The sequence below is a fragment of the Ursus americanus genome, chromosome 23, assembly GCF_024610735.1.
Source record: "Ursus americanus isolate L20-20 chromosome 23, mUrsAme1.1.p, whole genome shotgun sequence".
NCBI classification, from domain to species: Eukaryota; Metazoa; Chordata; class Mammalia; order Carnivora; family Ursidae; genus Ursus; species Ursus americanus.
Window position 1 is genome coordinate 40,873,472 of NC_142149.1, and position 12,005 is coordinate 40,885,476.

Consider the following 12,005-nt stretch of genomic DNA (forward strand, 5'->3'; position numbering starts at 1 on the left):
GAAGCGCGGGACACTGCCCCTGCCGTGGGCTCCTTCACTCTGCAGCACTCACCTCCTCCCCTCCGCCAAGCTGCCCAGCCCTGGCGCGGGCGATCCGGCCACCTATGCCCCAAATTCTCCCATCATCACCTCAAACTGTCCCTCCCCCACGCCCCTTCGCCTCCGACAGGCAGAGCCGACCCCCCCCCCCAAGCCAAGGTATCCTTCCACCAGGCCACCCCTCTTCTCTCCCGCCGCCCACCCCTCTTCTACCATCACTCACTGTCGGTGACTGGGCCCGGCCCTCATGGCTGCTCCGTTGCCGCCCGCCGCCGCCACCGCTGCTCCACGCCCCGGCCGCTCAGTAGCCGCCGTCGCCGTCGGGACTCGCCGGGAGCCGCTGATGCGCCTGCGCAGCCTGGAGTGCCGGGGCCCTCTACGGACGCCCGCGCCTGCGCAGCCCGCGCCGAGGCGTCTTCCTCAGTGCCTGATGCTCTGGACCCCCGGGTGTCAGGTGGACATGGCCGCTGGCCTCGAGGACTGGTTAGGCTTACAGGCTTTGACGGCTGACCCTAGGTCCAAGACCTCTGGATTACCTTGCCTGGGTTACTAAACGCTTGGACCGCGATGCCTGTAAGGAGCCACAGACATAATGATACTTTTAAGATTCTGGATCCTACTTGCACTTAAAGGCCTGAATGCAGGTGCTGTCAGGTGACTGATAATGAGCTTGGGATTTCTTTTCAAGAAGACGATCACATCTAGAATGCATTGGGGCTAATTGTGTAAAAGGCAACGTTGACATCCGAGAACACACTACTGGCCAGGAGGTGCTCAGAAGCCCCAAGGATGTTGTCAAGGCGGTGACTGCACTGAACTTTGGGACAATAAGTTCAGTCTGTTTATCAAGCGCATAGTGTTTATTGGACAAAAATGTTCTAGGCATCTCATATGTGCCATCGAGGGACTTGCAGGCTAATAGTCCCCTACTTTCCAGCTCTCACTATGAAGCCTGGCCCTTGTGCAAACTGGTAAACAAAAACTAGACCTTTAGCCCATGGAGACCCAACCATCAGCTCCAAGATCATTGTGCTGCCTTGGCATAGCCAAACAAAAGACTAGGCTTAATTGAGTCTTGGAAATTCGGTATAGACTTGACAACTGAGAGCAGTGCACTGCAGTAGAAGGGAAGAGGAGACACAGGACTAAACTCTCTCCTTACTACCATGACCCCCATCCCATCTCCAGCCCAGCCTTCCCTCTACAGTTCAGAGTTTGGAGAGATAGGGACCAAGATAAAATGTAAGGCAAAAAGAGATCAAAGGGGGGGGGGCAGTTCCAAGGTGTTAAATTCTTTGTACTTCTAGAGAAAGCAAAAGCTACTCCTGATCTCAGGATCTGACATTAATGTTTAAATTTCTAATTTAAGACTAAGGAAATTTTTTCCTCATTTTGGAAAGAAGCAAGAATAGGCCCAACAGTAAAGTTTGAGATCGCTGAAAATGGAGTGTCACTAGTATTCCTAATTATAGATTACTAATTAAAAATGCATACAGGGGCACCTGGGTGGTGCAGTCGGTTAAACATCTGACTCTTGTTTTCGGCTAGGTCATGATCTCAGGATTGTGAGATCGAGCCCCTCGTGGGGCTCCAGGTTCAACACGGATTCTGCTTGAGATTCTCCCTCTCCCTTTGTCCCTCCTGCTCGTTCTCCTCTCTCGCTCTAAAATAAATAAATCTTTTTTTAAAAATGCATATAATAGAATTCTCAAGTCACTAAGAAATGAAGGGTTACTCCCTGTAGCACCTAGGAACCGGAAGATTTTTTACTCATCAGGTGCATGTGACTTTTACACATATAGTTATATGTTGCCGTGGGAAAACAGTGTATAGATTAGCATAATTCAGTCCCTAGAAAAGCAAATTTACACAAAAGTGCATGCCTCATATATGAACTGCCTCCCAACCTCTCAACATATATAGAGTAACATACAACTGCTGACAGAGTAGGGTGGCGGGGCCCAGGACCAATCCCAGAAGCTAGCTCGTGACTTGGAAGAGTTGTCTTTACTTGCAAAAGTATTACCCTTCGGAACGAGAGCACATTTGGCATCATGGGGAAATTGCAGAGCCAGAAAGGGGGAAGAATTAATATTGACTCTATGTTCTGATGAATGGATGTGTGAAAAAGAGGGGGGAAAAAAGGGCCAAAGCTGACCCTGAAGTTTTGGGAACTGTATTTTCCTAATTCTACCACCAATGAAGTCCTCTGCTGGAATCTACATGATGATGACATATCTTCCTTTTTTGTTTTTGAAGTTTATTTATTTATTTAAGGAATCTCTATACCCAGTGTAGAACTCGAACTCATGACCCCAAGATCAAGAATTGCACATTACTCTAACTGAGCCAGCCAGTCGCCCCGACAGTATGTCTTCTCATATATGAACCATAAGGGTCTCCTGAACCATTTCCCTACTTGAATTTCTTCTTTTATATAGATTTATTTATTTATTAAGCTTATTTGTTTATTTATTATTAAGTAATCTCTACACCCAATGTGGGGCTCAAACTCACAACCCCAAGATCAAGAGTCCAGCCAGCCAGGCACCGCAACCTACTTGAATTTCTTACCAAGGGCAGAATGGCAGATTTTTTTTTTTCCTGCCAAGTAGCGACGCACTATATCCAATGATAATCATTTAGAGAACCACCTCCACTCCATTTTCAGACCCTGTGATTTGGATGAGGTCATTCCAGGCATGGAGCACATAACCCAAACCCAAGTCATTCAGCATGTAACATTCTCTAAGGTACAATGATTGTTTCAGGAATGGGCATGTAACCCAGTCAGAGCCAAAATGCACATAGAGAACTTTCCTTCAGGGGAAATCCATTGCTCTTTCCAACGAAAACTGGATGTGAGAAGATGTAAAATCTGGTGATGCTGCAGCCATGTTGACACCACAAAGGTAGGGCCAATCTATCTATAGAAAGACATAATTTATTCACTCACTGAACAAAAATTTACTGAGTACCCATTATGTGTTAGATCCTGTTGTAGGTGTAGGAGGTAACAGCAGTGAGTAATATATGTTTTCCTTGTCCCCACAGAACTTAGAGTCTAGTAGGGGACATATAATAATAACAACAAACACTTGAATAACATTTACTATGTATCAAGTACTGTTCTAAGTCCTTTATACATATCAGTTCTTTTAATCATCATACCAACCCTATCCCTATTTTGTAGATAAGGAAATTGAAGGAGAGAGAAGTTACTTGCCCTGGTCACACAGCAAATAATGGAGCTGAAAATCAAACCCAGGGTATCTGGCTCAGTAATCTTTGTGCTCAATCACTATATTATAAACTGCCTTATCAAAGGAGGGGGAAAAAAGGGTCCTCAGAAAGAATTTAACCAGTCATGGAAGGAACAATCGAAGGAGACACCTGGAAGTGAGAAAGAATACCGGGCAATTGGGAGACTGAAAAAAATTCAGTTAAGCTGAAAAAGAGGAATGACAAGAGATGAGAGTAGTGGAGGCGCCTGGCTGGCTCAGTCCGAAGAGCCCCACGTTGGGTGTAGAGATTACTAAAAATAAATAAATAAACTTAAAACAAAACAAACAAACAAAAACCAAAGAGAGATGAGTCTGGCAAAGTAAGCCAGAGCCACATTAGTTTATACTTTATTCTGAGGGCAGTGAAGCAAGGGAGTGACCTGTTCAGATTGGGGCTGTGAGGGGTTGGTAAGACTGTGGAGACTCTTGATGATATTTCTAAAGCATCTCAGGCACTGCAATAGGATCATTGCAGGTAGTGATAAATGCTGTGAGGAAATGACATTGAAACTGAGACCTGAATAGGGAGAAGCCAAATCTAGAAGAACATAGAATGCAGAAGTAGCAGCTATAAAGGCCTTGAGGCAGAAATGAACTCGGTATATTCAAGAGGGATGCCTGGGTGGTTCAGATAATTAAGCATCTGCCTTAGGCTCAGGTCATGATTCCAGGGTCCTGGGATCGAGTCCCGCATCGGGCTCCTTGCTCACCAGGGAGCCTGCTTCTCCCTCTGCTGCTCCCTCTGCTTATGCTCATGCTCTCTCTCTTGCAAATAAAGAAAGAAAATCTTCTGGGGCGCCTGGGTGGTTCAGTCGGTTAAGCGTCTGCCTTCAGCTCAGGTCATGATCCCAGGGTCCTGTGATGGAGCCCAGTGTCGGGGTCCCTGCTCAGAAGGGAGTCTGCTTCTCCCTCTCCCTGCTGCCACCCCTGCTTGTGCTCTCTCTCTCACATAAGTAAATAAAATATTTTAAAAAAAAAAGAAAATCTTTCTTTAAAAGAGAGAGAGACTGGGGCACCTGGGTGGCTCAGTCAGTTAAACATCTGCCTTCTGCTCAGGTCATGATCTCAGGGTGCTGGGATCGAGCCCTGCTCCCCTTGCTTGTGCTCTCTCTGACAAATAAATATTTTTTAAAAGGGGGGGAGGGGCAGAGGGAAAGGGAGAGGCAGACTCCCCACTGAGCAGGGAGCCTGAGGCGGGGTTCAATCCCAAGACCCTGGGATCATGACCTGAGTGGAAGGCATACACCTCACTGACTGAGCTACCCAGGCATCCCGAGATCAAGCATTTTAAAAATAAATGCTGATGAGAGAAATACAGTACAGAGAGAAATTGTCTATATAGAAAAGATTAAAATAATTAGCTTTAAGATAAGGACATTTATTGAGAGTCTCCATTGTTCTAAATCCTCCATTGTTCTAAAGCCTGGATTCCAATGGACACATATTAGGTGGATGTGTTTAATATCTTCTTCTTCATTTTACAGATGACAACACTGATATTTGGAGAGTTGAAATAACTTGTCCAAACTCACACAGCTCATAAGTGGCAAGTTGACATATGAACCCATGCAGTCTATTTCATTTGATTAGCCTCTCCTAATCTCACAAAATACATTTCCCCACAATATCCTTTGAGGGGAAAATCTGAGGGAAGGAAGAGAATTAACAAAGAGAATCTAAGTTTTTGTGTTATCCGGGGATTCTTCCAAGCTCTTATCTGTTGCCAGTGCTGTACTATTTAGTATGTGTTCCTTGGGTGATTTTGCATTTATTTAATTAAGCCCTTCAACCACCATTTAACCTGAAATTGCCCTTCACCCTAATCACAATTGAAATGGCATTTCACCTTACTATCCATGGAAGAAGATTCATATTTTTTCTGATTGCCAGCTGCCCTGTATTGAGTGGTATTTTGTTCTTTGGGCACCCATATGCCCAAAGAACATCCACAATATCATGTTCCAGAAAGGTTGTTTCTTCTGCTAATAGAGCAGACAGCCTGAAAGTTGGAGCCTGGCGCCATTTGCAAACCATCAGTGCATTTAGCTGCCCAGTCTCTGTCAACACTGTGTCACTCAGAGCTACTCTGGAGTACCCACTCAGCCTCCACTTCCACAACAGCAGCCCAGTCAGTTGGTTCCCACCATTCTCCCAACAATTCTTTCCTCTTTGTCCTAAATCATCAATTTTCTCCTCTCCCCCTGGTCATTGCCATGAATGAGCAAACAAAAATCTCTGATCTTAGAAAAGAAAATCTTTTCTTAACCCCATTTCTTTCCCTTTTGCTCTGCTCCCCTGAGAAGATATATAGATATAGATACACACACATTCACTCACTCACACACACACACCACACACACGTGTGTGTGTGGTGTGTGTGTGTATTCCCCCCCCAGCTTTCTTTAATTACCTCTCCTCTCATTCTCTCTCTCTTTTTTAAAGATTTCATTTATTTGACAGAAAGAGAGAGAGAGAGCACAAGCAGGGGGAGCAGCAGGCAGAGGGAGAGGGAGAAGCAGGTCTCCCACTGATCAGGGAGCCCCATGCAGGGCTCCATCCCAGGACCCTGGGATCATGACCTGAGCTGAAGGCAGACACTGAATCAACTGAGCCACCCAGGCGCCCCCCTCTCTCTCTTTTTAAGTAAGCTCTACACAACCCAACGTAGGGCTCAAACTCACAAGCCTGAGATCAGGTGTCCCATGTTCTACCGACTGAGACAGCCAGGCACCCCATCTCTCATTCTCTCTTAAACTCACTCCATTTAGATTTTCACCTAGACCATGCTACCTGAACTGTTCTTGTCAGGTTACTAAACTAATCTCTCTCTCTCTCTCTCTCTCTCTCTCTCTCTCTCTCTCTCACACACACACACACACACACACACACACACACACACACACAGCCTCCAGGACACAAGTCCTGTGACAGAGATTTTTGTCCATTTTCTTAATTCATGTACCCCCCCCCACCTGGACACGGCCTATACATAGCATATGAATAAATCCCCATCCCTCCAATCCCGGCAACATTTCTCTCTCAATTTCAAGAGCTTGATTGAGAGGCTTCAAAGAATGACTACAGCCTAAGGCCGCAAAAGGACTAAGATGTATCAAGTTCCACAGGCCGCTAAGGCAATCTGGGGCGGGGTAGGGGTGACTACGCAGCTTCTTCTCCCTTTACAGACCCTCTGGTTTTTCTTCAGAAAGCAACGGCCTCAGGGAGGAGATAGTAACGGGGGTTCATAGATGGGAAACCGGGTCCGCTGCTCCTCGGGAACACCCACCCAGGGAGTACTCCCTACAGGAGGCTTGTATAAAGCAAAGATGCAGACTGTCGGAGAACGCTGCCGACCGCTAGGGCAAACCAGGGGGATACTGGGAGAGAACCTGCAATCCTGAAACCAGAGAGAACTAAAAAGCACCCGTTACGGCTCCCGCGGCCTTTCCTCCTTCAATGCGTCAGTTTCTCCAGCAGGAATTAAGAGAAAGCTTTCTGCCGCTTGGCCTCATGGGAGATGTAGTCTCTCAGAAGCCAGGGCTAGACGGGCCTTTTACCAAACTTTGGCAGGAGAAGAAGAAAGCAGGATGTGTATGGGAGTCCAAAACGACCGTCATGTCCACGCAAACTCTAAATACACATTTTCCTTCTCCTTAGCCTCGGTCAGTCTCCAGAGCAGTTTCTCCTCCAACCCACCTCCAACATCCCGTGTATCTCCGCACTCTGGGCCAATCTAGCTCTCTCCTGCTCGCTCATTTTTCCACGGCTCTATCCAATCGTAGGTGAGTTCCTGGTCAGTTCCCGGAGTGCCTTGCGGCTGTAATGGCTGCCGCCGGCGGTCGCGCGGTTACGCTCCTTCGGGTGATGTTAGGGGTCCGGCAGTTGGGCCCCACCGCAGCGAGAGAGTGGGGGGCCCGGCTTTCCTCGCTCTTTGACTGTCAGCGGAGGTGCGTGTCCTGTTTCGCGGGCGCCGCCTTCTCTGGTCCCCGCCTGGCCTCTGCCTCTCGCCATCATGGCCAGAGCTCAGCCTTGGACTGCTTTCTTGGACTCTCTCAGCCAGACAGTTCGTTGACTTCTCGCCCTCCCGGCGTGTCCATGCACAGAGGTAAAGGACCCAGATAGGCTTGTCCCGGACTGTCACGGTTTTTAGCAGTGAAAGTTCCGGGTCGGGGAAACTCCTCAGTCCCTGGAGTTATCATATTTGGTCCTATATTATGGAAAACGATCTTGAGGCCCCGAGAGAGAGGCGAGCCTTGAAGGATCTCACAGGAGAGAGCTACAGGGTTCTAAGAGTTGGGAACCAGAGGGAACCGATGTGGTCGCAATTAGAGATGCTCACAAAAAGCAAGAGATTGAAGGGCCACAGGCAAGGCAGAATTGTGGCTCTGTGCCCCGGAGATGAGAAGCAGACTGGATCCAATAAGTGCCCCCACCTACTTGTCAGGAGACTGAGTTACACCTAGGAAATAGCATCCTCTGGTCTTCAAGTAACATAGACTACACTCTGGTAGGGAGGGTGGACAAAAAATTGATCATCCTAATTCAGTATTTTAAGAAACTAATACTTGCAAATACTGAGAAAGCTTGCAGAGCCTTCATAACACCCTTACTAGGGTGAGATTGTCCGAGCTGGAGGGATTTCTGGCTTTATCTGATCTATCTGTACTTTCACACATGCACATGCATTTATCAGGCACAACTACACAGTACAAGTTGACACAGTAATTGAGTATTAAATGCCAGGCATTGTATTGATTGTTTCCACAAAATTGCCTATTGTCAAAAGAAGGTTTTAAGTAGGTATTGTTAATATTATCTCCAATTTACATGTCAGAAAACTAAGGAGCTTAGAGAAGTTAGAGAACTTGATAAAATCATATAAACAAATTAATGGACAAACTAAGTCTCAAAGCCAGGTCTCAGCTTCAACCTGGTGCACTAATCTTGTATTCCCTACTTCCTTTGTGGGCGGGTAGGACTGAGTACCTGACAGGGGATCCAGATTGCACTATCTCTCACTCCCTTCCTGCCCCCACACACAGATGAGCAGGATCTCCTCTTGGTCCATCGTCCCGACATGCCTGAGAACCCCCGGGTCCTACGAGTGGTCCTCCTGGGTGCCCCGAATGCAGGGAAGTCAACACTCTCCAACCAGCTGCTGGGTCGGAAAGTATGCTGCATCCTTGACACCCCACCCCAACCGCCCCTTTCATCTCTCACTTTTTTCTGTTTCTTCATGAATTGTCCTACAGTAATCTGGACCTTAATTGGGACTATTTTGGTTTTGGCAGGTGTTCCCTGTCTCCAAGAAGGTGCACACCACTCGCTGCCAAGCTCTGGGGGTCATCACAGAGAAAGAGGCCCAGGTGGTGGGTACCTGCGAAGGAAGTCCAGCAAACTGGACAGCCGGTGAACCTAAGAGGCTCTCCCTTATAGTTAGACCTGAAGAAAATGTGTAGATTCACTTTTCTGAGGGAACGGGGTCTCCTCTTTCGTTAGGCATAGTACAGTTCTCTCTACTTTCACCCTCTGACATCTAGTCAGAAAGGTCTCATTCCCTCTTTACTCTTACTAATTTCCCATATATTCACAGTCATCATCTTTCTCTTGGATCCCATCTAGAATTAAAACAAAGCTGGAGGGTAAGAATCTAGTCACCCTGGCCTAGAGTGGGTGCAAGCTTCTGACGTCAATGGTGGCCTTTCTCTCACTTGCCAGTTATAATCATTCCATCTGGGGGGTGGGCGTCTCTCTTTCCTGATTTTAGATTCTACTTGACACACCTGGCCTCATCAGCCCTGTTAAACAGAAAAGGTAATAGCTGTGGAAACAGGTCTGTAGAGGGAAAGGTGTTGAGGAGAGGGTGGGGTGATTCCATCATAGGGGCTGGAAAACCCCCTTATTATACTCTGTCCCTCATTAGGAGTATGTCAGTCATAAGACCCTTCCTGACCTGTTTGTCTGTCCCTCAGGCACCACCTGGAGCTTTCCTTGTTGGAAGATCCATGGAAGAGCATGGAGTCTGCTGATCTGGGTTAGACTCATGATGGGAATCTGAAGCCCAATTTATATGGTCACGGCCTCTTGTTCCTGGTAGTTTGGAGGATGGGGGTTGACCCAGAGCCCATATCATGGACACTTTTGGGGGGTGGGAGAGAATGGTCGTATATTTGTCCTGCTCCCTACCCCGCCAACTTCTAGTTGTGGTTCTCGTGGATGTGTCAGACAAGTGGACTCGGAACCAGCTCAGCCCCCAGGTGCTCCAGTGCCTGACCCAGTTCTCCCAAGTCCCTAGCGTCCTTGTCATGAACAAGGTGAGCACCGCCTACTTGAAGAAGGAGTCCGCTTTCCTTCGTGGTGCCCATCTCACTGACCACACACCCTCTTCCCATCCTCCATGCCCAGGTAGATTGCCTGAAGCAGAAGTCCGTTCTCCTAGAGCTCACAGCAGCCCTTACCGAAGGTGTGGTCAATGGCAAGAAACTCAAGATGAGGCAGGCCCTTCGCTCACAGCCTGGCACTCCTTGCCCCAGCCCAGCAGCTAAGGGCCCAAACACACAGTCTGTGGGAGGCCCTCAGAGGATTGGCTGGCCCCACTTCCGGGAGATCTTCATGTTGTCAGCCCTAAGCCAGGAGGATGTGAAAACACTAAAGGTCAGTTAGCCTTGGCCATAGCCTGGCCTTTGATTTCTACCATGTGAAGACAAGCCTCAGAGTTCCTGGTAGTGAGAGTGAGTAGGAAAGTCTTGGTTGAGACTGAGCTGCCCACCTACCCCCTCTCTACCCACAGCACTACCTCCTGGCACAGGCCCGGCCAGGACCCTGGGAATTCCACAGTGGAGTCCTCACTAGCCAGACGCCTGAGGAGATCTGTGCCAACATCATCCGAGAGAAGCTCCTAGAGCACCTGCCCCAGGAGATGCCCTACAGTGTGCAGCAGGTGTGGGCACAGTGAAGGACTCGGGGGCTCTTTGTCAGGCGCACATCCAGGACAGCACACCTGTGGCCTGGAGAGGTAGGGATACAGGCTTGTCTGACTAATCATGATGTCTCCCTGTGCAGAGGACAGTGATGTGGGAGGAAGGCCCAAGCGGGGAGCTGGTGATCGAACAGAAGCTTCTGGTGCCCAAAGAATCTCACGTGGTAAGTCGGGTTAGGCTTGGAGAAAGGACCAGGGCTTTAGGCAGGGGTTCTTCCTCCACTGCTCGGGAGCCCTGAGAGCAGGCTTGTGTCTCTCTCTCTTACCCCACCCTCAGAGGATCCTGATTGGTCCAAAGGGGCACTTGATCTCCCAGATTGCGCAGGAGGTGAGCCGCGACCTCATGGACATCTTCCTCTGCGATGTTCGGCTCCGCCTCATCGTGAAGCTTCTCAAGTGACCGCCCACTGCTGCCTCTCCCAAGGCATCCCAGTCAGAGCTGCTGGCAGGAGCCACTGACCAGAACAGCCCCTGCCCAGGGACAGAAACTGGTGAGAGGCATGGACACTGCCTGATTTCGACTGACGGCTGGCTTGGCCGTACTGAGTCTGCCTAGCCCTGCCTGACCACGTCTCCTGTTGGAGGAAGGAACTTAGCTCAGTTCCCAGGTCGTTCCTCTGCCTGGGGTCCCAGCTGCTTAGGTCTAGAAGTTGGCTCTTTGGTAGGAACGATGCCATCCTGCTTCTAGCTGGCATTGAACCCAGAGTTCCTCCCTGAGTTGCTAGTTTCAGCAGAGAGGGCTTTCTCCCGTCCCCTCAGGTCCTCTACCTTGAAGCTATGCATAAGGACTTTTGGGTCCTAAATGAGATAGTGCCACTCGCCCCATCCCTCTCCCCAGTCTCGAATGCTAATAAAATTAAAAGACAAGGATACTGGTTCTCATCTTTATTTCCTTAGAATAGGAAAGAGAAAACCGTTCCCTCACCCCCACCCTGTTGTCCGAGCTGGAGTCTCCCTCCCTTCCAGTGGTCTGTTCCAGGGTCCAGAGCTCTCTTCTTGGCACGTATTCTGGGTACAGCAAGAGAACCGTTACCATTACTAAACTCAGTAATGGTAACGGTTTCCTCGCCATCCCCAAGCGTCCTGGCGGTCAGCAGGCTGTGATAGGCTGAGTGGCGAGCCCGGTGGGTTTGCAGCACCCCCTGCCCTCGTCTGGCTCCAGAGCTGTGGGGACCCGGACTAGTACATCATCTATACTGTAGTATCTCGTCGCAAACTTACAGTATATGATGATATCCCAGCCAGGGCCCTGCAGCAGGCACAGGGGGCGTGGCTTGGAGAGCACTGTGGCAGGGAGAGCCAGGGGCTGGGGGCAGAGCAGGACAGGTCAGTGCTGGACACACAGCACCCCCCCCGCCCCAGCTCCATAGCTCCTGAGCCAGCAGCTCCTCGATGGTTGTGGCCAAGGCAGCCCAAGTTGGGTAGGAAAGGGGACTGGCCCGGAGAAGCCTGCAGAGCTAGGGTCTGGTGAGATCTCCTTGGGGAGCCGGTGTCAGAATTAAACAAGCCAGAGATCACATAATGAGACAGAAGGTTCTCTCTGGTCAGACCAACAAGCAGACAGACAGGCCCAGGAGAGGGTACTTACCTGGAGCTGGAACTGCAGACTGCGGGGAGGCCTTCAGAGGTAAGGAGGCCCTGACCCTGCCTCTCCGCTCCAAGCTGCTGGCCTTTTAATTCGCTGGCCCCTCCCCTGGGTGGGG

The 12,005-nt window shown here is 49.3% G+C and overlaps 2 protein-coding genes and 1 long non-coding RNA gene across 6 annotated transcripts in view; 1 reads left to right on the top strand and 2 right to left on the bottom strand.

The window, feature by feature from the left end:
• The window catches only part of FAM222B (family with sequence similarity 222 member B), a 78,239-nt gene extending 75,130 nt beyond the window's left edge, over positions 1–3,109 (bottom strand). The window contains exon 1 of one of the 3 annotated variants that reach the window (XM_087854639.1): positions 263–3,109. The gene's annotated coding sequence lies outside the window, so the exon portion shown is untranslated. The remainder of the gene's footprint in view (positions 1–262) is intronic. The other 2 variants (XM_045773120.2, XM_045773122.2) reach the window with 2 other exon arrangements.
• Positions 3,110–7,130: 4,021 nt separating this feature from the next.
• Positions 7,131–11,172, top strand: ERAL1 (Era like 12S mitochondrial rRNA chaperone 1). The gene is made up of 10 exons (XM_045773509.2): positions 7,131–7,428; positions 8,366–8,493; positions 8,615–8,692; positions 9,091–9,137; positions 9,296–9,357; positions 9,525–9,637; positions 9,729–9,977; positions 10,114–10,263; positions 10,386–10,466; positions 10,580–11,172. The coding sequence occupies exons 1-10, from the start codon at positions 7,146–7,148 to the stop codon at positions 10,700–10,702; spliced, it is 1,314 nt and encodes a 437-aa protein (XP_045629465.2). The 5' UTR covers positions 7,131–7,145; the 3' UTR covers positions 10,703–11,172.
• LOC123777055 (uncharacterized) lies at positions 11,173–11,960 on the bottom strand. 2 transcript variants are annotated; one of them, XR_006775567.2, is made up of 3 exons: positions 11,891–11,941; positions 11,524–11,608; positions 11,173–11,310 (listed from the first exon to the last, which is right to left on the bottom strand). It is a non-coding gene; the product is annotated as an uncharacterized LOC123777055 (long non-coding RNA). The 2 variants fall into 2 exon arrangements; XR_015721362.1 differs by lacking the exon at positions 11,524–11,608 and having other exon boundaries at positions 11,891–11,960.
• Between the last annotated feature and the right edge of the window lie 45 nt (positions 11,961–12,005).